The 27,033-nt window shown below is 40.3% G+C and overlaps 1 protein-coding gene across 2 annotated transcripts; it reads right to left on the bottom strand.

The window, feature by feature from the left end:
- Window positions 1-1,104: 1,104 nt before the first annotated feature.
- Window positions 1,105-26,448, bottom strand: TPH1 (tryptophan hydroxylase 1). 2 transcript variants are annotated; one of them, XM_090267636.1, is made up of 11 exons: window positions 26,435-26,448; window positions 21,872-22,008; window positions 16,622-16,805; window positions 14,294-14,394; window positions 9,908-9,975; window positions 9,559-9,755; window positions 7,351-7,486; window positions 5,512-5,638; window positions 3,844-3,939; window positions 2,987-3,120; window positions 1,105-1,462 (listed from the first exon to the last, which is right to left on the bottom strand). In XM_090267636.1, exons 2-11 carry the CDS (start codon window positions 21,986-21,988, stop codon window positions 1,288-1,290), a joined length of 1,335 nt encoding a protein of 444 aa, XP_090123762.1. In that variant the 5' UTR covers window positions 21,989-22,008; window positions 26,435-26,448; the 3' UTR covers window positions 1,105-1,287. The 2 variants fall into 2 exon arrangements, with proteins under 2 accessions (XP_090123762.1, XP_090123763.1); XM_090267637.1 differs by lacking the exon at window positions 3,844-3,939.
- Window positions 26,449-27,033: the final 585 nt, after the last annotated feature.

Below are 27,033 nucleotides of genomic sequence, written 5' to 3'. Positions count from 1 at the left end.
AACCACATATTGTTTTTTATCTCCCTCTCTTTCTCCCTCCCTTCCCCTCTCTCTAAATAAATAAATAAATAAATTTTTAATAAAAAAGAAAGAAAAGGAGCAAATTAAAAAGACACAGCATGTATTTAGGAGTTCAGCTTCACCTTTTTTTACAATACCAGGCTTACTCCCTGTGCTGCGCAGCTGACACCACCCAGAAATCAGCCTTTGCATTATTACAGCATCGGTCCTAAAATGCTCTTGCTCACCTTTATACATTCCATTTCCTCCATGTTTCCCCACCCTCTATCCTCATGACTTGTCTTCCTATTTATGGTCTCACATTATTCCTTGCAAATTAAGTGCTCGGTACTACTTTTCCAACTTTAACTTTGTGCTTCTCTCATCTGTCTCATTTGGAACCCTCCCTTTGACAACACTGTCTCCTGCTAACCCGAGGATGATCTATCAAAATACCTGGGGCTATATGTCTGAGTACCCGGCTTTGCAAGTGGCACCCTCACCAAGTTTCCTTGGGCATATGAGTAGAACAGATAATCTAAAATAAAACCAGCATCATGCAATGCCATAAAAAAGTTTTAAGGAGGATTGTCACTTGGGAAGGGGCTGCCTAGTGCCTATAAAATAAAGTCCCAAATTCTTAGTCTGGTTTTAAGGTTATACCCTAACTGGCCTTTCCAGACTGAAGCTACTCCTATTTCCCTACAAGACACTAGAAGCTAGACTGCTTGTTCTTTACCAGGTATACTTCATGTGCAAACTCCTCTCTACTTTTGTTCATGCTAGCAGCTGGTCTCCTATTAAATTTAGGTGTGTGAATGTGATCGAACTTGACACAAATTCATTGATAAGTAAGATGGTTTAGGAATAAGAGGATTTAGGCAACAACATGAACCAGCTCCATAATATCTCTGAAGGTATTTTAAGTGATCATAAAGGTTATTTTACTCAAGGAGGATTCTGAAAAATAGAATCAGGCTGGGACTAGATATATCCATTGGGTCAAACAACTTCTCTAGTAAAAAAAAAAAAAGTGGTAGTCATTGAACTGTATGGTATGTCAATCATGTTTCACTAAAACTGTTACAAAAAAAAAAGAAAAAGAAAAGTGGTGGCTAGAGTTTCCAGGTACAAATTTTTAAAGATTAATGGGCCATTAAGAAATGGGAGTAGAAAATATTGTTTGGCTGCTATCCCTCCATGACCACGTCTTCAAGAAAAGCAGGAGTTGGCCCACAGGCCTCTGTGTTGATGATCAGACACTCTCAGGAGTCAGCCTGGCAACTGTCAGAAGCTCGGCAGCTGGCTGACGTTAGCAAGGGCATCACTGATGACGTCAAGATCATGCCGCAGCTCGTTCATGGCACTCGTTATGCTCTTGGTGTCTTTCAAGACCTGAATGCTCCGTGTATATGGATTGTACTTCACTCCAAATGGGCGCTTAATCGTTTTGGTAAATTCTCTTTTTAAGAAACAAATAAAAAGCAATCAACTCCTAGAAGGAGAACAATGAAAACTAACAGCAAACCTATTTCACACACTAGGCAAAAGAAAACTCTAGGTGTTCATGCAACCAATCTGACCTACTTCCCCACACTGTGTTGCAGAGGCACCCTGGAATCCCACACAGGCAGAAAACCTAAAGTCGTCATGGAGACATCTACCCCTGCATTACTAAGGAAAGATCCTGTGGATGGTTTTATTAGCAATTTATTACTTTGTACATCTCTTAACTACAGAAAGGAGACCAATAACAGTAGCTTTATCAGTAGAGAATGACAACACTGGTCACATGTAGTGACAGACCCCCTCAGTTGTGATTTACCTAACTACACACACACACACACACACACACACACACACACAGAGGAACAGGCTGAGAACTGTCCTGCCTCCTGCACATGTGCATTCTTTCTTCTTAGAATGTTTTCCTCTAGCCTTCTCTAAAGTGCCCTAAATTCTATCCTTTCTTCAAGCATGAAAGTTCTGCCTTCTTTATCAAGTCAGGGCTTGAACCTCTCATTTGACACTCCCAAGAACAATCATGTTCAGGACGCCTAGGAATAACTGTACAGTTCAGGACAGTTATGCACAAGTAGGGGATGAAATCCAGCTTGAAACCCAACTGATCTACCTGAAGGGACCCCTCTTCTAGTTGCACAAAGGTGCCATGTGTGTTAGAGGAAGTCCTTCGGCTATTGTTATTTGTTCTGTGGATGGCTTAAATCCCCAACTAAAAGAAACTCCCTGGAAGACAAGGAGCATGGCTTCACCCCTATCTATCTCCACTGTCACAATATGATCTCATGACCCCTTCCACCAAATATTTTGTTGATTCTGCCTTGATAGTCCTTTTCTTTCCTATAACCTTTTACCTTAGCTCAGGCTTTTATTTTCACTTGAAGTATTATAAGAATCTAAGTAATTTCTCTGCCTGTAGTATCCTCCTTTCTTAACAACACTCTCAGCTAACTAATAAAGCATAGCTTTGATTTCATCCCACATTTTTTATATTTTTTCACCTCCTTACATTTTCTTTGCTGTCCCTTAGCCTACAACTTAACACATCTAAATCCTATCTGTTCTTTGTGTCCTTTCTAAAATGTCATTAGCTTTCCCTGTTCCCCCAGCTGAAATGAATTGCTCCTGAATAAAATGCAGAACAATGTTTCATACGTATCTCCACTAAGGCTTTCTATGTTGTTATATAGTAATTTGTGTAAAGTTCATTTTTACTATTAGATTATGAAACTCTTTGACTAGAAGAAATGGGAAGAAGCCAATTTCTTGATGTATCTGACTCATAATTTTTAACTATCATTTAAACAACATACTCTAAATATTTGCTGTGAAAGAGAGATACGTTACAGGCAGAAGGCACCTAGTAGGCTTCTAATTACCCAGTTGCATATTTCTGTGACTTATTACCATAATTGGACCTATGTTTTTTAGAGGAAAATTAAGACATGGGGAAGATATACCCTACCTCATCTTCTCCTTTGCATCTTCAAAGCTTTCAGATATAAAGTAGACATCCTGAAAAGTTGTGATGAGACATTCCTGTTTGCAGGTAATCTTGGGGTCAAAGGGCTTTACTTTGGCATGTCCAGAAAGTGCATGCTAGAAGACAAAGAGTTAATGAGTCAAAGAACACTATCTCTTTTCAAATATCACATTCTACACACAACTGCCAGAATCAGCACACCTCTGAATGTATTACTAATGCAATGGCCCCAGCCTACAATTCCACACTAATTTCCTACAGCTCTATTTAACCCACACTACTATCCAGCAAAGCGAATGGCTTGCCATTCTTTATAAATGCCTCGAGATTATCCCCATTGTTCTAAAACTCTTTTCCATGTAGGAGGCACCCAAGGATCTTTATATGTTTTTGCATTATGGCATCTACTTTCTACCTGCACTAGTTATTCATGTGCATGACCTGTACCCACCACCAGGTGGCAGGCTCCTTGAGAGCAGCAATAGTATCTTGGATTTGTGCCATATGCATCCATCCGTTTATTCCCTTATTGGCTAAATAATAAATCTCAAATAATTCCCTAGAAGTTACAGAAGTTATTGCTATTACACAAAAAAAAATGGTGAGGAAACAGCAAGTCTTTGTAAGAAAAAGCTTTAAAATACTTTTTTATTTTAAAGATACATACACATCTATAAATCAGAATATTTGGGAAAGAGAGAAAAATGTCTCTTAAATAATGTTTATTGTCACCCTAAGTATTTTCCATTATAAGCTCTTGTTCAAATCTGCAAACTATTTTAGGTCATATAACTGATAATAAGTGAATATAGTGACATGCAAAGATTTACAACTCTTACTTTGAGTTCACTGATAGAAGACAGTAAGCCAGCACCAAAGACTCTTAGCTGCCCATCTTGTTTACACAGACCAAACTCCACAGTGAAAAAGTAACACTGCAAAAGGACATCAATATAACTTTCACATCCTGAATGACCCAAAGTATCCTTGAATAAAGTCCGAGATCCCCAGACCAGCTCACAATCATTTGAACAATCTGGCCTCATTCTAAACCTATACTTCTCAAATGTTAGTTTCCAGGTCCCTTATATGGTCTCAAAAATCACTGAGGACCTCAGACCTGTGTTTATTTGGGTTATAGCTAGCTATACTTCACATATTAAAAATTAATACTGAGAAAATATTTAAATGTTTACTAGTTAATTTAAAAATATAATAAACCATTTTATGGTAATATAAATAACATTTTAGTGAAAAATAACAACATTGTACAAAACAAAAAGGTAAAAACTAGCATTGCTTTACATTATTGCAAATCTTTTTAATGTTTGGCTAGATATTATTTAATGTCTGGAAAACAGATGGATTCTCATATCTGCCTCTGTATTTAACCTGTTACAATATATTGTTTTAAATTATATTAACATATTCATTTGCTTATTATCTATATCCCACATTGAAATATAAGCTTTAGGAAAACAGGAATTTTATCTATTTTCTTCAGTGTTACAATCCCTATGCTTAGAACTGAACCTGTCACTTATCAATTAATAATAGTAACATATATGGTTAAAGTACATGAAGAAAATTCAGCCTCACACTGATAAGTAGTCGGAAGGGGACTGGATACTGTACTAGTCTTTTCAGATAACTGAGGATTTTTTTTTTTTTTTTTTGACACTACACCAAAACTCAAAAGGCAGTAGTTTCTTCAAGTTCCACTGCATTGTGGAATCTGAAACCACATCAGTGAACTCTGTCTGCAACATTAAAATCCACTTTGAATTCACTATGCATGATTTTGAAAGGGTCTCAGGGACCACAAACCACAATTTGAGAAGCCCTGTCTAACCACTGAGCCTATTTTATACCACTTCCCCCACCCTCACACACTCTGCTCCAGCTTCCTGTTGTTTCCCCAGGTGCACAAAGCACCTCCTGGCCTGTCCATGTGTGCCCTCATCCCTGATGCTCTTCTTTCCTTTCTTGGCACATGAAAATATTACTCATCTTCCCTGAGCTAGTTCACATGTTCCTCTTCCATGAAACCGTCCCCAAGCAGCTCTCTGCACTCTGCCTGATTCTCTACCGCCTTCATCTCATTCTAACAGAACTGTCCTGGAGCAGTGAGTAAGTTCCTGGCAGGCAGGAACCAGGCCTTCCTCATCCTTGTATTTGTAACGTGATGTCTTGTACCTAGCACTCAGAAATACCATTAGTATTGTTTTGAGGAATCTATCATTTTTACTAGTAAAAGAAGATATATAAACTATTAACATTTTGCACTCTAGTGTTTCCCTGCCTTTTTAAGCTCATGTCTCCTTTTGATAAAACTTAAAATTTTACATCCTCTTTTAACATTGTATAAATTATTTAAATTAAATTAAATAGGAGCAAAGACACATTTTCTAGTGGTCATCTTGAATAACACTTTTAAACTATACAAATACCCACATCCCACTCCAGTCAAGAATTACTGATCTATACAGTTACTTCTGGATTTATACCGTTGCCAGGTTTTGAATAGCCTCCTCTGAAGCTCCAAGGGATGCCAGGCCAATTTCTTGGGAGAATTGTGCAAAACTAGGTTCAGCCAAAAGGGGGACGTGACCTAAGAGTTCATGGCAGGTATCCCTGAAAAAGACATACAAGTCTGTCACACTGTGAGGCTTAACATTAACGCATTAATCAGCCACTCAATCAATCTGATCTTACTTTTATTGAAATTGATCAAGTTTTATTACTTTGGAAAAGGATCACAAAGGACACTAACCAAATGAAGAAACAGTTTTGGTTCCAAACCTTGGCCACTCACAAATCCACACATACACTAGTAATGATATATACAGATACCGACAGACATCTACATGGCCCCCCTACCCCAAATCAGGTCTCTGCTCAAATGTTACCATCCCTGCAAGGCCTTCCCTGAGCACCCTTTTCAAAATAGCAATACCTCACACACACACACACACACACACACACCCCTCCATCTTCTTCCATGCTTCATTTTTTCCATGGCATTAATCAGGTGGTGATTAATATATATGTTTATATACACACACCAACACACACACACACACACACACACACACACACAAGGTCTGTCCAGACGGTATTCCGCCATGTAATATGAAAAATAGAGACATTTATTGAAGAAGATAGAAGATACTAAAAACATTGTACAGAGGACAATGATGCCTCAGTCCCCTTCAAAGCAGGCACCTTGGGACCTTACACAGTTCTCCCAGTTGCCACCAGCTTCCCTGTCATATTTTCCTGAATCTCATTAATGGTCTGCAATCTCTTCCCTTTCAAAGGGGATTTTAATTTTGGGAAAAGGCAAAGGTGGCAGGGTGCCAAATCTGGGCTGTAGGTGAGCTGAGTCACCTGGTGATTTGATATTTCACCAAAAAACTCTGCATGAGATGTGATGCATGAATGGGTGCATTGTCATGATGAAGCTGCCCATCACCAGTTGCCCATAGTTGTGGCCATCTGAATCATTCGAATAGTTTCCACGGAGGAATATTCAAGCTTAATGCAAAACTTGATGCAGATTCATTGCTCTGTTTGCTCATTCTGAATGTGATGGCTACACAGTACACATGCTCACTCAATAGCATCCACTAACCTCATTGACTAGTACAATGAAGTCGTCATTGTTCACACATGTGCATTCCAGTTCATGCATGCACATTCTAGTCCACTCTCCTTACTGCCAAGTTGCATTAATGTCATTCTCATTATATTAATAATGACTGGACATTTTCTGGACAGACCATATATTCCCTCACTTATCGCAGGTATTACATTCTAGACACCCCCCTCCCCCCGCAAAGTAGGAACCTTACATTTATTCTACACTCTTAAACCTATGTAACTTTAACAACATATGTATACAGTACCGCAAAATCCCATGATATAGCAAAAAATCCATGATAAGTAATTAAATATAATATTTTTTTAAATCTCATGATACAGTGAGGCTGCGATATAGAGAGGGACTACTGTATATACATATATATATTTGTTTATCATCTGTATCCCCCGCCACTGAAATAGAAGCTCTATGAAAGCAGGAATTTTTCTCTGATTTTAATCAGTGTTTATACATCTTCTATGTTTAGAACAGCATCTGTCACCTAACAGGTTGTCAAATAGTAGTAATAATAATAATAATAATGGCTAACATATATAGAGTATGAAGCATGTATTATGTGTCATGGACCATTGTAAATGTTTTACATGTGCTAATGTATTTAATCTTCACAAAAATCTAATGAGGTAGGTACCATTATTACAAACAAGTATTTGACGAATAAATGAATGAATGAGGTACTTACGGCTCAGGGGTATAGAGGGGATCTGAACTGTGTCGCACATACTGTGTACAATGAAAAACTCGAAAGGCTAAACCTGATAAGAAATCCCTTGGTGATAAGTAACCAGCCACAGGACGGATAGAAAAACCTGTGCGTTCTGCAAAGCAAGGGAGAAAACACAGGGAAAATCTTCACCAGAACAAACCACATACTGCAGTATTTTAACCCTGCCAGGGGCACCAAGTTACACGTTGAGAGAGGACATGAATACCAAAATTTATCCTATGTGTACTAGGGGGCAGTAATAATTATTAAGCATTTACCATGGCCAGGCAATGAATTACACCTTTTATATATCATGTCTCCTTTCATGTTTACAGTATGAAACATTGTAATAACTATAAAACTGAGGCTCAGAGACTCAATAACGTGCCCAAGGCCACACTACGAATAGTACAGGAAGGATGAGAACTTCCTTATTCTACAACTTGTTGTCTCCTTAAAGAGTTTAGAATATCCCCTAGACAGAATCTATTCATTTAGATCAGAACCATTTTCAAATCTATGTCGTTTTTAACCAACACTACCTCTTATAAAGTAGGCTCTTTATTTTATCTACACAAGATGGGGTCTTCCATTCCCCTAAGAGCCAAGACTACATGCCCACCATAAAAGTGCCTCCAGGTACGCAGCAAAAAAGCTCCCATTTTGCCCTTCATTTCAAACCTTCACACTCTTGTATTCCAGTTATACCCAGTTGCTCTGTATTGGATTCTCCCACTCTGACAGACAGACTTCATGGTCCAAATGAACCACAATGACGGAAACATTCTATATCTAGGTTACCCAGTAGGGCAGCCACTAGCCATATGTGACTATTGAGTACTTGAACTGGGCTACTGTGACTGGGGAACTAACATTTCAATTTAAATCAATTTTAATTATTTAAACAATTACATGTATCTAGTGGCTCCCATATTTGACAGGGCAGGTAGCCTCTTTCAACTAGTGTTTTATTTGAAATGTCTTAATTTGGTTTCTCTCTTTGGCACTTTCCCTTGAAACACCTTAGTAACATGTTCTACAGCCAACTCAAGCCCCAGACCCCAAGTGAACAGCTTTTGGTTTTGTGACCATAACAAAATACTTCCTCCAAATTTCATCCAAATTTGATCAATGGCAACTTTTGTAGCACATGCTTGTTTGTCTTTGTAAAGCTTGTGAAATCATGTGCATTAGTTCTCTGTCATCTGTAATCACTATTTCTTTTTGTAAATCTAGTGTTTGTGGAACCATTTACATGAGTCCTTCCCTTGTAAAAACAATATCGTCCTTTTCTGTTTAGTTCTTCTTTCGCGTATAGTGGTATGAGAATTATGGAGTTGAATAAGTATGCAGATTTTTATAACAATCTACATTAAAAATGCAAAGATAGTAATTTCAGGCCATGAAATAAAGTAAACTCACTTTGAGTCAAAAACATAATTTCTCTTTTTTTCCTTAAGTTTCTAATTTACTGCTATCAAAGGGGATATTTCTTTTTCTTACACAGTGGAGACCCTGGAGATCACTGATCATTTTATTTCCTATACTAGCTAGAAAAAATAAGGAGGCCTGGGCCAAACGAGTATAAAGATCTAAAAGAAGCGAAGTTCTCTTTACCCTTCATTTATGCCTCTACTAGCACATCTTCTGTGGGAAAATAACAGAATCTTAATGTGAAAAAGGGCTTCAGATCAGCTATTTCAGTCTTGCACAAGGAGCCTACTTCCCTGACAAGTAAGTGTGGAGCTTTTGCGTCAGCGTCTCCTGGGATGGGGAACTAACCACCTCATGAGCCTGTTCCACTTCCACTTTGAGCCAAAAGCTTGCAGTTTCAACTCAACAACGCTTTACCTTAAGGCCACATATTAATCCCTCTGTTATGCGAGATGACCTTCAAATATTTAAATAAAGCTATAATGTCTCTTAAATCTCCAGGTTAAACACCTTAAGAGTCCTTCAGATTTTATTCACATGATATATTTTCTTATAATTCTGCTCACTTTCTTCTACACTTGTCCCAGTTACGATTGTCCCTTTTCAAATGTGGTGCCCAATACACCAGGACAGAGTACAGGAAAATTCTTATCTCCTGTATCACTGGACTTTATTCCTCTGTTAAAAATTCTGTTATGATCCACACGGAGTTCAACATTCTCCTTACAAAAAAATTAATTAGCTTATTACCTTTTAAAAAGTTTGAAACATCTTCCAGCTGTGGGATATTATCTTCCCGATATCCACAATATTTAGAAAGCAAGGGTAAGTTTTTGAGATACTCTCTGCAGGCATGGGTTGGGTAAAGTTTGTTTAGCTCCCGGAACACGGTTCCCCAGGTCTTAATCTCCTCTTCAGTGAATTCAACCTTAGGGATGGGGTTTCCACTAGTGAGATAAAGGGAAGAAGTTACTTTGAATTAGCATTCAATAAACAATAGTACTTATCTTATTCTCTGTTTACTAAATGAGCACAATTTACTCTCTTCATTGATTTTATTATTTTATTATTGGGTAAGATATTTTTATAATACACTTACTGTTTATAGTTCATAGCGAGGTCTGCAAAATACTTTCGTCTTTCACGGTAGGCATTGTCTTTGAAGCCCTGATAATTAAAGAAAAGGTTTTAAATATTTATACTAAAATGTACTGGACAGATGATATTTGGGAAACATTTTTATTATTACCCAAGCTATTATATTAAAGAGCTACATAATTGTTATTCTGAGCAAGCATTGTTTAGAAATTTATAATCATTTTCATTTTAAAATCAATGTCATATGACAGCTTTAAACTACAGTGGGTACAAAGGTACAAGATACTTTAGATACAAAGATACAAAATACTACAGTGGCTTCAGAAATAAAATGTTTGAATAATAAAAGCACTGTCCTAGTTGAATACAGGCTCTTTTCCAAAGGTAAGGTTTTTTTCTTAATCACTCAACTGGTCTATTCAGCTAGAAGTGTTTGCTCTCTTGTGTATATCTTAAAGCAATTTGTTCGTGCCACTTAGCACACTTTCCACATTTTAATCTTGTATGTGTTTGTTTGCATGTGTGCTTTATCTTTTCAGCTGGACTGTAACCTCCCTGGCAGGTATAGCAATTTATAAATTCCGTTGTCGTCGGCGGCAGCCGTCCGTCTCGAGAGACGATGGCATAGCTTCTTGAGAACAGGTGAAGGCAGATGGCTGTTGTTGCTGCTGCTGACGCTGCTTCCACCTCGATCTTTTCTGGACCGCCTCCTCATTGCGCGCAGCCTCTGCACGTGACGTACCTTGCCTGACCGCGAGCCTCCAGGCTAGGCGGTCGTCTGCTTGAACTTCCCATGTGTTGAGATTGATGGAGCATTGTGTCATGTCCTTTTTGCAGATGTCTTTGAACCGCAGTTTTGGGCGCCCTGTCATCCTCTGGCCTTCTGCTAGCTCACCGTAGAGGAGGTCTTTGGGGATACGGCCTGCATCCATTCTTTTGACATGGCCGAGCCACCTGAGGCGTCTCTCGCTAAGAACTGCATGCAAACTGCTCATATTGGCTCGCTTCAGCACCTCGGTGTTGGGGACCTTATCCTGCCAGGCGACATGCAGGACGCGTCGCAGGCACCTCATGTGGAAGCTGTTGAGTTTCCTTTCGTGCCTTGCGTAGGTGGTCCACGTCTCGCTGCCATAGAGGAGAGTGCTGAGTACGCAGGCTTGGTAGATGCGCAGTCTGGTTTTCTCAGTGAGGCTGGAATTGTTCCACGCTCGCTGGTTCAGTCTGACCATAACTGTGGCTGCCCTGGCGATTCTCCGGTTGACCTCCAAGTCGACTGACAGAGAGCTCGAGATGGTGGACCCGAGGTAAGTGAAATCGTTGACAACCTCCAGGGTGTATCCGTCAATGGTGATGCATGGGGGAGTCCCCGTGCCTTGAGCCATAACATTCGTCTTCGTCAGGCTGATGGCTAGTCCGAACTCCTTGCATGCGTGGGAAAGGCAAGTGACTAGCTGCTGGAGTCCCTCTTCGGAGTGTGATGTCAAGGCTGCGTCGTCGGCGAAGAGCATCTCACGGATGAGCACCTCTTTGACTTTGTTCTTGGCTCATAGACGGGCCAGGTTGTAGAACTTGCCATCGGATCTGGTGTGAATGAAGACACCCTCGCTGCAGTCCTTAAAGGCGTATTGGAGGAGCATGGAGAAGAAGATTCCGAACAGCGTAGGCGCGAGGACGCAGCCCTGCTTTACTCCGCTGCTGACTGGGAAGGCCTCAGAGGTTGCGCCGTTGTAGGACACCGTGCTGTACATGTTGTCGTGAAAGGACATGACCACAGCAAGCAGATGTGGTGGACAGCCAATCTTCCGTAGCAAGCTGAAGAGACTGCTTCGACTGACCAGATCAAAACGCCTCCGTAAGGTCGATAAAGGCGAGGTAGAGTGGTTTATGCTGCTCGTGACACTTCTCCTGCAGCTGGCGTAGGGAGAAGATCATGTCCACTGTTGATCGGCCAGCTCTGAAGCCACACTGGGACTCTGGGTAGACGCGGGAAGCAAGGGTCTGCAGGCGGGCAAGGGCGACCCGGGCGAATACTTTGCCGACGACGCTGAGGAGAGAGATGCCCCGGTAGTTGTTGCAGTCGCTGCGGTCTCCTTTGTTCTTGTACATGGTGATAATGTTGGCATCTCTCATATCCTGGGGGATGTAACCCTCCTTCCAGCAGCGACAGAGTAGATGGTGGAACGGCTGTAGCAGGACTGGTTTCCCGCTCTTTAGGATTTCTGGAGGGATTCCGTCGCTTCCTGGTGCTTTCCCGCAAGCGAGGCGGTCGATGGCTTTGCTGAGCTCTGCCGCAGTAGGTGGGGTGTCTAGCTCCTCCATGACTGGTAGGTCTGGGATGGCGTTAAGAGCAGTGTCTGTTACGGTGTTCTTCGTTGCGTACAGCTCGAGGTAGTGCTCGGTCCACCGCCGCATTTGCTGTTCCTGATCAGTGATGACCTCACCTGTCTTGGACTTAAGGGGGGCGATCTTGGAGGGGATTGGGCCTGTTGCCTTCTTGATACCCTCATACATTCCTCGTGCGTTGCCTATATCGGCAGCTTCCTGAATGCTTCTGCACAGGTTTAGCCAATAGGTGTTGGCACAGTGGCGGGCGGTCTTCTGGACTTTGTTCCTGGCAGCCCGTAGAGCTTGAAGTGTACTGGGAGTGGGCGTGGCCTTGTAAGCCAGTAGGGCCTTCCTCTTAGCCTCGATCACGGGTTCCATTTCTTCCCAGTGAGCCTCGTACCAGTCAGCGTTCTTCCGCTCTTTCTTCCCGTAAGCAATAATGGCGGAGTTGTATATGGCGTCGCGGAGACGTGGCCAATTGGATTCAATAATGTCATCTGCCGCCACTCCCTCGCCGAGTGCATCTTCCATCTTGTTGATGAATTGCTGGGTCTTAACTGGGTTGCTGGCACAACTGGTGTTGATGCGTGGGTGACCCTTCATCTTGGAGTGGTGCAACCTCTTCGGCATTATGCGCACCTTGCTTACCACGAGGGCATGGTCCGTGTCGCAGTCTGCACTGTGGTAGCTGCGGGTGAGGAGGGTGCTGCCAATATCCGTTCTTCTGGTGATGACGAGGTCAAGCTGGTGCCAGTGGCGGGAGCGGGGGTGCCTCCATGACACCTGGTGTATCTCTTTGCACTTGAAGAATGTGTGTGTCACGCACAGGCCGTGGTGACACGAAAGCTCAAGCAGTCGCTGACCATTCTCATTGATCTTTCCTCTCCCAAAGTTTCCAAGGCAGGTGGGCCAGGCCATGTGGTCGGCTCCTACTCTTGCGTTGAAGTCTCCAAGGAGATAGAGAGCGTTACTTCTGGGGATCTTGGATAACGCTTCGTCCAGTGCATGGTAGAACTGTTCTTTCTCTTCGATGGTGGCGCAGAGGGTTGGGGCGTACGCGCTAAGAATGCTGACTGGGCCGAAAGTTGTTGACAATCGGAGGGTAAGTAATCTCTCTGTGCCTCCTGTGGGTGGCTCTATGGAGTTAACAAGCGTGTTCTTCACAGCGAACCCAACACCGTGCTGTCTTGGTTGGTCCGGAGACTTCCCTTGCCAGTAGAAGGTGTAGTTGGTTTCTCTGATAGTTCCGTTGTCGGCCAACCGGGTCTCCTGTAGAGCCGCAATGTCGATGTTTAGTCGTGCCAGTTCCCTATCGATGACAGCGGTTTTCCTGGCACCATTGATCCACGGAAGGTCTGCAGTAAGTCCGGGGCACATGGTCCTGATGTTCCAGCTAGCGAGGCGAAGAGCCACTTAATATGATACTATTGAATAAGTGGATGTTTTGACTGGGTGCTGTCTAAGGCAGTATACAGTCACATTCACAGAGCTAACAAATAATAGAAGCTAGATTAAAAACCTGGTCTATGCGACTTCACAATTGCACTTTCGTCTCTCCTCCCTTCAAAGGATCCTAGAGCATTGTAAGTAATCCTAATACTCTGGCTAAATACTCCAGCTCATGCCTGTACTGTATCCCATATAACTCCCCAAGGAAACAACTTCCTAGTTCATCTACTGCCTAATAATCCAGTTATGGTGGGCACCGTGGGTGATAAGTTTTATTCCATCTTAATTTTACTCCTCTTTCCAATAACCCATGCCTGTTTTAATAAAAACTGACTGCAGACACTGTCTTTATATTAGTATAACTCTTAGATTAGCCCTTAATAATAGGAATGTCAGCATTGAACAGATACATTGGAGCCAGTGAAGTTAGATGCTCTTCAGGCAGTTAGTCTCAATTCTACCAACATGGAGGTCAACTAAATTTCCTGAAATCCAGATTAAAACACGATCCTATTTCATCTAGAATAAGTACTTTCTCCAAAAATGAAAACATTATCCTTAATTTTTGTTTGTTTTGAATTATTTTCATGAAAATATTATTTAAAATACTTACAGGATGGTCTGCATCTAGTTCAGATCCATACATCAGAACTCTGTTAACACAATGGTCCAGGTCAGAGATCTTCTTTGGAAACCAAGGAACCATTTCCATACCTGCAAAATACAAAAACCACTAACAGCTGAAGAGACTAGCTTAAGGCAATGAGGAAAAGGAAATTAAGAAATTCCTAAATGCATTTAGATGAGATTCTGAATTTCAGCTTTTACATTGAGGCAAAATTTATACAAGTAAACTTCCCTATTTCTAATAAATAAATACTATCCAATTTTTTTGAGCTTAAAATGTACAAACCTTTATTTACTAAGTGCTGGAGAAATGCTATACTTTGCTAATAGACTGAAAGTTTAAAAAAAATTTTTTTAAGATACATATTTAACCATCCTGAAAAAGAAGAATAGAGATGTACAGACCAAGGTGCAAATTTAAATAAAAGTGTGAATGTTTATTTTTGTTGATGGAAAGGATCTTAGAGACCATTTATGCCTTTGCCACTTTGATCTCTTCACCATCCCCCAGACATCCAATCCCTCAGAAGACTCTGGGCTTTGCATATGCTGTTCTTCTGCCTGAAACACCTATCCCACTCCCACTTTCTCCTCCACCCATCCTTCTATTTACCTAAGAATATCCTCCTCCCTCAAGGCCCAAATCAAAGGAGCCTTCCCTGACGCTGTAGGTGGCGCTAATTCTCTGTCATCCAGGTTCCCGGAACACTGTTTCTAATTTTCTAAAAGCTTTCTCTGTGTGTTTTCATATAATGTATCTGTAACATGTCTGTCTTACAAGAAAAAAAAAAAATGTTTGCCTCTCACACACCCAGCCAGGGACCTGGCCTGCCCCACAACTCAGGTATGTGCCCTAATGAGGAATTGAACCAGTGACCTTTTTGTTCACAGGCACTCAATCCACTGAGCCACACCAGCCCGGGCAAAACTCTTAATTTTATAGGTAAGGTAATCAAAGTCCAGAAAGGTAAACTAATCTACCAAGGTAACTCATCCCTCCCTAATAGAAGAGAGAGCACTAGAACTCAAACCTTCTTACTTTGTCCAATGTCCTTTCAAACATGCCCAGAAGTGATAATCAAGGGATTTAACAACAAATACAACAGAGGCACCAACCACATCACTCAGAATAGACACAAGCAAAGTCCTAGGCTCCTGCTCTGCCAGGGATTAACCCTGTCACTGTTTGTGGCAGACAAGGAAGGGACTCCTAGGGGAAGATTTGGGGCACACAGGCTTCAGGCATGGTGGGAAGCACTCACAGCTACCTGCCAGCCAAAAATGAAAGTATATCAATATGTTAATAATTTATACAGCCAAACAAATACATAACAGGTGACTATCAACCCTGATTACACCCCAATATTGTGACATCATCAGAAGGGATCATTTTAAATTGAGTACCATCTACAAAACATGGCTAAATTATCTATTTGTCTTTTGCCCCAAGTAAACTACAGGATTTTTTTTTACAATAAAAGATTTTAGCCTACAATTTTGCTATCTGAGTATCTGAAGCTTTAGAAGGCCTTACTGCTTTTTCATGTGCTTTTTGTAGAGTAAGGACAAAGAGGAATGTTGTACATAGTATATTTCACATTACAGCTGCCAGCAACAGTCAACATTCTCAACAAATTCACTTAAAATCTGCTAGATTCTAAGCCCTGTGACAGTTAGTACTCAGGGACTGTGAATTGGAGATTTGTGAAATCAAGAAATGCTTGATGATATGAAAACTGAGATACCAACTGATTTCTAATTATTCTGGATTCCTTTGTATACTCCAGGTTTTCTTTTCACTTCTCTCACACTTGATAAAATGTTGCCTTATAATTTTTATTTAGAATTTTGAGAAATTCTATTTTGTGTTCCCTTCACTGACAGATTGTAAGTAATTTGAAGAGAAAGTGTTTTATTTTTACTTTCATCCTTCAAGATAAATATAAGATTGAGCAGGGACTGAGTGAAAAGATTAAGGGATTAAGAAGTACAAATTGGTAGTCACGAAATGGTCACAGGGATGTAAAGCACAGCATAAGAAACACAGTCAATAATACTGTAATATTGTAATAACTACATATGGTACCAGGTGAGTATTGAAAATATCAGGGGAACACTTTGTAAAGTATGTGATTGTCTAACCACTGTGCTGTACACATGAAACTAATACAAAATAATATTTATAGTCAACTGTAATTGAAGCATAAAAATTTTTAAAGAAAATAAATAAATAAAATACAATTTTTTTTTTTAAAGATGAGCTACGCATTACATACTTAACATTCTGAGCATTATTTTTACTTTTCAAACTTACCATCCTCCTTCGCGGTAAAATGATCAGATGGATTCACAGAGAGAACATTAGTATGAGACTTCAACAGATGAAAAATATCGTTCAGTTGTTCTGCATTGATATCACAGTCAACAAAAATCTCAAATTCCGAGTTTCTTCGCTTTGACTTTCGGGACTCGATATGTAACAGGTTCACATGCTTCTCCTGTGCAAAGCAGAGGGTGAAGCTTACGTATGACTGTCTCAAATGGTAACAGTCTCTGAGCAGATTACTTTCATTACCACCCAAAATCAATTTCACACTTGTCATGATAGCCAAAGGGAGAAAAGGATGTTTTTAGTGCAGCAAATAGCAAAGTAATTCCCCCTAAATATTGGGTACTATTTTTTTCCTATTGTATTTTTTCCATTATTATTTATTCCCTTATCCTCTCTTCCACTCCCCATCCCCTCCCACCCACCCCCACAATCACTACACTGTTGTCCACATCCATGAGTCCTTTTTCTTTCTTGCTCAATCCCTCCACCCCCTAATCCCTGCACAGTACTATTATTTTCCTTTTTTAAGATTTTGTTTATTTATTTTTAGAGAGAGGAGAAGGGAGGGAGAAAGAAAGGGAGAGAAATATCTGTCGGCGGCCTCTTGTATGTGCTCTCCCTGGAACTCCGGGACCTAACCCACAATCTGGATATGTGCCCTGACCCGGAATTGACCTGGCAACCTTTCACTTAATGGGACAACTCCCAACCAAGTCACATCGGTCAGGGCAATATTAGGTACTAGTCAAGGAAGTTTTAAAAATTCATCACACCCTCCAGAAACTAATAAAATAACACTCACTAGAAGTTTCTCATATTGCTATCGTTGATTAGCCTGTCAAAGAAAATACCCAGTCTCTTAGATAAAAAGAATCTTTTGAAAATTCTCACTAATAAAAGTCAGTTTTCAAAAAGTGATGCTACTCTTAGTCTTTTAGAAAAGTTTCCTTTGCAAAAATGCAGCCAATAAAATTAGGTGAACAGATCAAACACAGAGGATTTAACACCTCAAATCTCTTAAGCTACAAACTTAGTAACCAGCTAAACCAGATTGCTTCTTCTGGTCTCTTCCTGCCAGCCTGAGCTGTGGGTGCCATACGTGTACACCTGTGGGAGGGGAATTTCTCTTACCAATTTGAGTAGCTGAGGAAAACCACTGGTGATGTGATCATGAAACAAAAGAACCAGTCACCCAACAGTTTTTCATCTAAAACATGAGAAGGTTGGAGTAGATTATCTCCAATACCAACCACTTCAATCTAAATGAACTTAGTGAACATCTGTGTAGCCAGGTAAGGGCTGTGAATCATACCATGAAGGATAAAACACACATGAAGTTTATAATCTAGTCGTCTAACACACAAAAGACCAAGCAAAAATGCAAGAGATGAGTGTTCAGGGGCAGAAAATGTTCAGCAAAGGGAAAAAGCATCATAGGTTAGAGAGAGCAGAAGGTTCCAGGAGCAAGTAGGAACTGACATGAGTCTTAAATAGAGATAAAAGAGGAAGGCCCAGGGAAGAAGGAGGGTTCCAGACAGCAGAACTGTACGAGCGAAGGTCAGAGATGTTGGGAAACTGAAATAGGCAGGGTTTATCCTGGGACATGGAATTTATCATGGAGTCAACAGAAGAGAACCAGTTACAAAATATACTGGCATTGATTAGGAGTCGTCGTCGGCAGCCGTCCGTCTCGAGAGACGATGGTGTAGCTTCTTCAGAGTCTATCTGCACCGCCGAGAATGGCTGTGCAGTCCGACTCGGGAGTGACACGGTATCTGTCTCCTCCCGTGTTGAATCGACATCTTGCGATGTCGCTGGAGTGTCCTCTCCAGTGAAGCTGAAGCTACAGAGCCTGGGCAGGGTGATGTGGAGGGTCTGCTGTTGCCCATGCAGCAGACCCCCCTCTCTTCGCAGCTGAAGGGTCCAAGGGAAAGACGGAGTCAATACAGCTTGGCTTCAGGTGCGCCGCAGAAGTTGCCGGTGTTGACTACAACGTCAAACCGCCTTAGGGACTCCGGCTCCGGATTTCCTGTCGGGGTTTACTCCCTTAGCCTTTCCCCTGAAGAGGTATGCCGCAAGGCAGCGGAGGTTTTTTGGAGTCAGAGTTTTCCTTCTCTGATGTGCCCTGACTGGAAGATCGAACCAGCGACACTTAGCTCGCAGGCCGACGCTCAATCCACTGAGCCAAACCAGCCAGGGGTGATTAGGAGTAGAGTTTTATTAAATATATTTCTTATGAATTTTTTACAGTAAGAATATATTCTTAAATATTTTCTGAATGACAACTTGAATAAATATAAAGCTAAACTATGTTTCTTGAGAAAAAGATGCAAAGTGTTAATTCTTCCTAAATTAATCTATATATGTAATGCTATCAAAATCAATACCTTGATGGAGTTTGGTGAGGGAACAAAACTAAATGATTTCAAAGTCCATCTGGAAGAAAAATTAAGGCAAGGAGATCTAGGAAAATTCAGATAAAGTAGGATTAATAAGTGAGATGTTCCCTTTAAGACATTTCAATTACAGATACAGGCTCAGAAAGATTAAGCAGTTTTTTTCCCAAAGGCACACAGCTAGTAAGTGTCAGAGCTCCATCACCCACGCTCTCAAATGCTATGTTGCAATCCTGTTTTACAAGAAATGAAGAGTCAGGATAATGGATGATATGGATCTTCATTGGACAAGATTTACATAATCTTAATAATGAAAACACTAAAGACTGACGTAGCCCAAAACTGGGATGTGACTACTTTGGGAAAATGGAGGGAAGAAAAGTTGAGGTTGTGACAAGAAAGCTGAACCTTTACTTCCTTTGTAGGAAGTAGATGGCACCTACAATTGAAAAAAATCAAGAAATAGCAGCAGAATAAGCAGATTATTTATAAATATGAAAGTAAATACAGGAAAATATAGTCGAAAGAGTTGAAACTGGTTACCTCCTGTAGGCTGAGGGTAAGTAAAATGGGTGGATTCACAGCCAGAACACTATGCAGAACTTAGCTAAACACACAGCAGCATGGCTAGGTCTTAAAAACACTTGAGTGAAAGAAAAAGTGTATTCTACAATAACATTTATGTAAATTACTAACACATACACAAAACTCTACATAGTTTAAAGTACACATTAAAATAATTCAGTGTACATATCAAACAGAGTAGCTGTCTATCAGAAGAGAGAAATGTGGAGTGAATGGAACAATGACATGAAACAGGGGGCTGTATAAATCAATGAGGGTAGCGTACCTGTGATTTAACAAGTGGAATTAACTCAACTCTCTGCCCCTAAGGTTAACAAAAATTTAAGTGGAACTGAGGACTGAAGAGAGATGAAGCAGAAGACTGCTGTTTTCTTTACAAGCTCTATCATGTGAGTTGACTTTAAATCATGCACAAGCATTCTCTGATTGAAAATAAAATAAAAAAGAAAGCTGAAAGGAGCAATATGTTATTTAAAGGCCCAAGGTAATCAATTGGCTAGCTTAAAATAATTATATAATTATCAAATTTGGGGAGGAGTATGAGGGAGAAAAGAGGGAAGAGGTATCACTATCATTTACAGTAGAAGGTAAATTAATATTATGTAAAGTTGATAACTCAAAAAGAGACATGAGAGCACTATTTATATTTTATAAACTCACCACGAAAAGAACAATTAAGAGAGGAGTGGGCCTGAAGATACAATGTGAAGGATAGGAAAAATGATGCTTTTCAAACTCTTCTAGACTGTCTGTCTATATTTAAAATTTTTAATTATGTGAAATATTATTTCAAATGGCTAGATAATAGTATATTATATGGATATAAACTTCATCTTTAAAATAGCTAACATTTACTGATAAGGTACTTCGAACTACCATAAGCACTTAACTCAATTCTCACAATGATGCTATGAGATAGGTAGGGCTCTCGTTTTATAGATGTAAAGACTGAAGCACAAAGATACTTATTAATTTGCCTGTGATCACCCAACAAATAAGTGACAAAGCAAGGATTTGCGCTCAGGTTGTCTACCACCATAGCTACAAGCTTAACCTCAAAGAGGTTCAAGTAGCATAATTTAACTTTTCCCCTGCTTTAGGACAAGTAGTTTGTTTATTTTTTTTTAAGATTTTATTTATTTATTTAGAGAGGGGGGAGGGAGGGAGAGAGGGAAAGAAACATTGATATGTGAAAGAAACATGGATCGGTTGCCTCTCGCACACCCCCAACTGGGGACCTGGCCCACAACCCAGGTGTGTGTCCTGACTGGAAATCAAACCGGCGACCTTTCAGTTCACAAGCCAGTGCTCAATCCACTGAGCCACACCAGTCAGGGCAGGACAAATAGTTTGTTTATAATATTTAGTTCTTATAAACAAATCTTTGTGTCCCAGGCCCTTAAATTAAGTTAGGTCCCCCAGTTCAATGGTATTATAGTACCTGGTACTTCTCTTTCAGGTCACTTTACACGCATGTAATTATCTACTTCCTATAATTATGTGTTTAGTGTTTGTGTCCCCCATCAGATTATACACACTGTGAGGGCAGGCACTGTGTCTACTTTGTTCAGGTCTGCTTCCTTAGGACTAGCAGGACACCTCGCACATAATAAGCACTCAATAAATATTCATGGTCTGCCTCACTGATCCCTATGTCCTTAAGATAGATATATAGAAGTGGAATTAGTGAGTAAAAAATGTAAACATTTTAAGGCTCATAATATATATTACCAGATTGTTTTCCTACACTTTAAACCAATTTGCCCTCACACTAAAGTGCCAAATGCATTGAAGCTTTCCCAATAAGGAACAGTATAATTGTAAAAATCTTTGCTATTTTGCTATATAGAAATATCATTAACTATATTATTCATACATCATTAGATAATATCATTAAGTTTTTAATATTTTCAAATTAAAATCTGCTTCTCCAAAATCTATTAAGTAAGTTGTTCCTCCCCCATTTCTTTTTCTTTTTTTTTTTGGTGGTGGTGGTGGTCTGGTGGTGGTGGTGGTGGTGGTGGTGATGGTGGGTGGTGACCCATTTCTTTATTAGCTATTTGTATCTCCTCTTCTGTAAACTGTTTTTATCTCTTCCCCATTTGTTAGAATTAAGCAATAATTTAGAAATTTAAGTGCTTAAGAAATTTCAGTATCCCATCTTTGAAGAATATACAGTATTCTATATTTTAAATATAATTTTAGAGACTCGTTTTAGAGAGTTTGATGTAGAAATATAGAGCGTGCTTACCTGGAAGATTTTCAGGGCTTTTAGAAGTCCTCCAACTTCATTCTTTAAGGAAAAAATGAGAGTTGCTCTTCCTCTTTCTAAAAAATGGTCCTTGTTTTCTTTATTGCCTTCAATCATGATGAGTTTGGTGTACTTCTCTAAAAAGAAAGTATGGAAATATAGGAAATGTTCCAAAAAGTATAATATAGACAATATTTGATAATTTTTGAAACTGAGACAATATTTGATAACACTAACTGAGCTTTAGTTTCCTCACCTGTAAAACATGGATATGCTTCTATGCTTTGCAAGACTATAAGGAGGCCAAAAAAAGACAAAACATTGCCAGGCATAGTGCCTAGACTGTAATAAGCATACAATACATGTTAGCAGTTTCTTTTTTTCCCTCCTAATCCTTTTTTCGGGGCATGACTGAAGCTCCTTACAGTCTTCCTGACTTGTAGCCTAAATTGGGCGCTCTTCCTCTGTGAAAACCTACCTGCTCTCCTCCCCACAATTTTAGTTCTTTATTATATGGGGTCTTGAATGGCTGCCCCAAATGTTTTGTTCATAGAAGACTTGTCTTCTAACAAGGCAGCAAGCTCCTTCAGAACTGGGACAAGGCCTTCTATTTCTTTTGTAAATTCATGAGCCTGGGCAGCTGTGAACACATGTGGACTGGAAGGATAACCATTAGCTGAGAGAATCCTGATTCCATATTAGTATCTCCTTTTCTCTCTGCCTCTTCAATCCCCTAGGCCATGGGCCCTGAAGCCTTTCCAATATTGGCCTACAAGGGTGATGTGATTATAAATCCCACTGAGGGGTGTGTGTGTGTGTGTGCACGTGTGTGTGTGTTGGGGGAGGGGAAGCTATTGTGGGAAACAAATAGGGCACAATAACTTTGGATTGCAGATGTTCAATGGAGAAATACACAATTCAGAAATAAGACTTGGATTAATAAATGGAAATAGTATATTTAGGAGTTTTTTATTGGTTTTCATTTGGTTATTAATTCTTCCTAATTACCCAGTTTCATATTGCAGTTTTAGTGGAATAAATTTTTAACAGCTTACATTGATATAGCTCATTCCACTGTGTTTCATGGGCTCTCACTCACTGATTCAAGCCTGTGGCACGACCACTTGGCAGGTATAGTGGTGATGGTACGGGCTTGAAGCCAGATACACTGTGTTCCAGTCCCCCAGCTCAAACTTTACTTATTCATGGGAGCCTCCTCTGCCTTCCCTAAGTCAACTCCTTCAGTGTTGGTTGTCATTGTACCATATACCTCCCACTCATAACAACAGTAGCAGGTGCAGTTATAGCTCTGCTTCAGTGAGTATTTGGCTATGTGTGCCTTTCCAAGTAGACTGTGAGCTCCATGGGTGGAGGGGAGCAGAGAACATGTATGCTTTTACTCACCATTGTATCTCCAGTGCCCAGCACAGTCCCTGTACATAATAGGCACTGGATAGATGTCATTAAATGAATAAAGAAATAAAAGATTTCTTAAAGACATGATGCCCACCCGCAGGGAACTGAAACTCAGGTAGAGAGAGAGTGGCAATGCAGAAAGATGAGTGATAACAGTGACTAGATTATTCTGGTACCTGTTCAGAGATGCTTTACTGAAGATGTGTTTGAAATGGATCTTAGAGAAAAAGGGGGGAAGGAGTAGGTGAGGAGGTTAAAGAAAAAGATGAGGTTGTGACCAACCAATACAGAGCAGTCAGGAATCACATGGGCAAGATACAAGGTAATGCAGGGGAGTTTAGAGTTGATCTATGCCCATCCAAATACCCATCTAAGGACCATGGCCGGTCTAATTGGATGCTAAAGTTCTGGATTTGAAATGTTTTTCAATAGGATGTTGCAAAATAAGGGGCTTTATGCATTTCTGTCTTTCGGACCAGAAAGCTCTTGAGTTTTCTCTTTCATTCATAAAGCATTTTGCTTAACTCATGCTGTATAACATTTGGGGGCTCCTTATAAAAGGCAGCCCCAAGAGACTCATCTAGCTTGGCAGAAGGTATAACAGTATGGTCATAAACTATAGTCTGCTACTAAACTTGCCAATGAGATACAATTTTCCATTCCAGAATTCAGTCTTTATGATTCCTTTGGAACTTTGTTTAACAAATATTTGTCAGATATGTACTAAGTTGAAGAACTTCTACATATAAATTCAGAGAGTACGGAAATAAGGAAGAAATTCCACACCTTATGATGGCAGGTTCCATCCATTGTTAGCAATCCAAATGTTTATAAATAGCATACACTAATTTTATCCCATCTAATTCTCATAAAATCTTGGTTGGAGAGGATAGAAATTATACCCATTTTATAATGAGAAAACTGAAGCTTAGAGAAATTAACCTGTCCACAGTCATACTGCTAGAGATTGTGAGAACACATATATAAAACTGTCTTTGAACATGTGAATGTTAACACATGTATCTGATTTCACCAGGATTACACTAATTATGTTCAGATACACAAAAGGTAGAACAAAATTCATAGTATCTAGCTGAAAGCTGTTTTTTCAGAAGATGAACTGGGTATCTACTTTGGAATCTTATTTACACGGCAAAACAGTATAAAGAAATATCTGGAACATGAAATCAGGCATTTCTAATCATTAGTCTCCTGTTTATCAGTATGATCTTGGGCATGCTACTTAACTTTCTAATTTGCAAAGTTAATTGTGTCAATTTATTCTCTACAACTAAAATCATCTCTGTGTCAATGCTTTAAAACCAAATGCCCAGTTAAATGCAATAATAATATGGATTTTTCTACAGTTCAAATTGTTACTAATGGTAAAATAAATGAAATTTTAATTCAAGCACATTCACATGTATAAAGGCCACAGTCAGTGTAAGGAAAGTAAAGATTAAAAACAAAGACGACAATTTGTCTCCAAGGAATTCATAGACTTATGTATGAGAGAGGAGGAAGAGGAGAGAACGAATTTTCAATCAATATGGCTATGATATCTGAAAAGCACACCCAGTTTCCTCTTCCCCATTTCATGACCAGTAGTGTCCCATGAGGTTATAACAATGATTGGAGATGCTTTCTGGCCCATCCATACTACCAAGTGTCAAATGGGTCACAGCTGTTTGAATCCATATCTCATCGAGAAGTACCTATTTTCTTTTTAAAGCAAAACTCCAACAGGCCAATACCAACAGGAATTTTCCTGTGGTTTTTTTTTTGTTTGTTTGTTTTTGTGTGTATGTGTGTGAGAGAGAGAGAGAGAGAGAGAGAGAGAGAGAGATAAGGAGTCGTTCTCCTACTACCTTTCCTAGTCTGACTAAAGATGCACTCATGTGAAGGATATACCATTGGGAATAAGGAAGACACACCAAGGAGGGCAGGAGATCAACAGCTCTTTGGTAGAGATCAATGTGTGTACATTGACTAACTTTTTTCTCCCCTTAGTTTAATCAGTACTAAGTGTAATTCAAATTTATCTGATCCAGGAAGCACAACGCACTATCAAATTAAAGCATTTTGAAAGCATGGATGCTGTTTGAAGATAGAACCAAAGGCTGTGGGGAGAACTGGTGTAAAAGGAGAATTCTCCAGGGAATCTTGATTTTCTTTTCTAAATGGGGGAAGAAAAAGAGAGTGGAAGTGAAGACAGAATACAAAAGAAAACACTGCCCCTGAAAAACATTAATGCAGAAAATAAAGGCACTGGCAAAGAAAATGAAAATAGAAGATATGCCCCTACTTGAAGATAATCTAATATGATAATAACACATATACAAATGAACTCCAGTAGTAAAATTCATAGATCACAGGTTCACAAAAACATTTATAGTTACTTTAAGATGTGTTCATATCTACCTTTAAACCAAACAAGTGCATTCCGTCCTTCTTTGAGTATTAATACACAGGTACAAACTTTTACTGGGTCAGAAAGTTCAACCCTAGTCTTTTTCTCCCAAGACAACTAGAGTTGGGGAGTTAATTTTAAACCTCTGAAAACCAAACGGTCATAGGCCAGGGTAAGCTTATCGGGACTATGCCTCTTTGTCAGTTATAGCCTTGTACCCAAGCTCTGAGTCCTGTGCTGGGGTGGAGACGAGATGCTAAAGGTAGGTGAGGTGCTAAGAGGTGTTGCATCTGAGGCTCCCTTTCCTTTGGGGGTGTCTAAGGGAGGGTTTCCTTTATGAGAGAAGGAAAATAGAGGTTGCCATTTGACAGAGAGCAACGGAAGGAAGAATGGTTTGTTTCTGCTAACAGAGGAGTAACGCAGAATTGGGTTTCATTCTGAACCTCAGTTTCCTCATATGTAAAATGTAAGTTATCTACTTGACAGTGAAATGAATGTGAAGAGCCTGTTTCTGGCACGAAAAAAAACCGTCAAAATTAGTGCCTTTTCTCCCCCCAAGGGAGTAGAGGAAAGAAGAGTGACCGCTAGGGTAAAACTCCCACTTCCCAGACCCAGCTCCCCAAGGGCATTTACCTCCGGGGAAGGTAATCTTGCCTCCCATCCACGCCACCTACACCGAGCCCCCAAATCCGCGACAACAGTCCCTGGTCCCGAAATGATGGGGCCACCCTACCCACCTGTGGCGCCGATAGCGGTGAGCTGGATCAGCCCGAGGGTGGCACTGCCCGCCTTTTATAGTATCGAGCATCAGAGCGAGCCAATGGGCGCTCCAGGCAGCCGGGCAGTGCCGGGAGTTCGCCTGCCAGCGGCGGCGGCGTGGGGGGAGGGGGATATCTTGGGTTAGGTGCTGACTTTGTGCGCCAGCTGCGCTGAGACTCTCAGGCCTTAGCCTTTATGTGTTTCTGACTGGTGTTTTTATTAAGCCGTTAGGCCATGCTGAACTACTCAAGTCCTGACTAATATCCAGAACGGGAAATTCCCTCCAAACCAAGATAACATCTATTATCAGCATAATGACCTCCAATCGACTTTTACTGCTTCTCCGGGTTTACGACTAAAGCACGTTTTCTCTGTGTTTCTAGGTTACTTGATAGTGCAGACCTGCCTCGTCATTCTTTTGGTGGCTTCCCTTGTTCCTTGAAGCAGGACACTCATTGAGCTTTTTTTTTTTTTAAGATTTTATTTAGTTGTTTTTAGAAAGAGGAGACAGGAGGGAGAAAGAGATAGAAACATCGATGTGGGAGAGATACATCCAGTGGTTGCCTCTAGCACGCCC

The sequence above is a fragment of the Furipterus horrens genome, unplaced genomic scaffold (assembly GCF_987537825.1).
Source record: "Furipterus horrens unplaced genomic scaffold, mFurHor1.1.pri manual_scaffold_2, whole genome shotgun sequence".
Lineage (NCBI taxonomy): Eukaryota > Metazoa > Chordata > Mammalia > Chiroptera > Furipteridae > Furipterus > Furipterus horrens.
The sequence above is the reverse complement of the archived record's forward strand: the minus strand, read 5'-3'. Positions and strand labels throughout refer to the sequence as shown.

What these genes read in the sequence shown, in the direction of transcription:
- TPH1 (XM_090267636.1), bottom strand. Translation starts at nt 21,988, where the DNA reads ATGATTGAAGGCAATAAAGAAAACAAGGACCATTTTTTAGAAAGAGGA. An exon ending in AAGCCCTGAAAATCTTCCAG is followed by an intron (nt 16,806 to 21,871) that starts GTAAGCACGCTC and finishes TGCTTTGCACAG; the next exon opens with GAGAAGCATGTGAACCTGTT. An exon ending in TGTTTCAAACTTTTTAAAAG is followed by an intron (nt 7,487 to 9,558) that starts GTAATAAGCTAA and finishes CTTGCTTTGCAG; the next exon opens with AACGCACAGGTTTTTCTATC.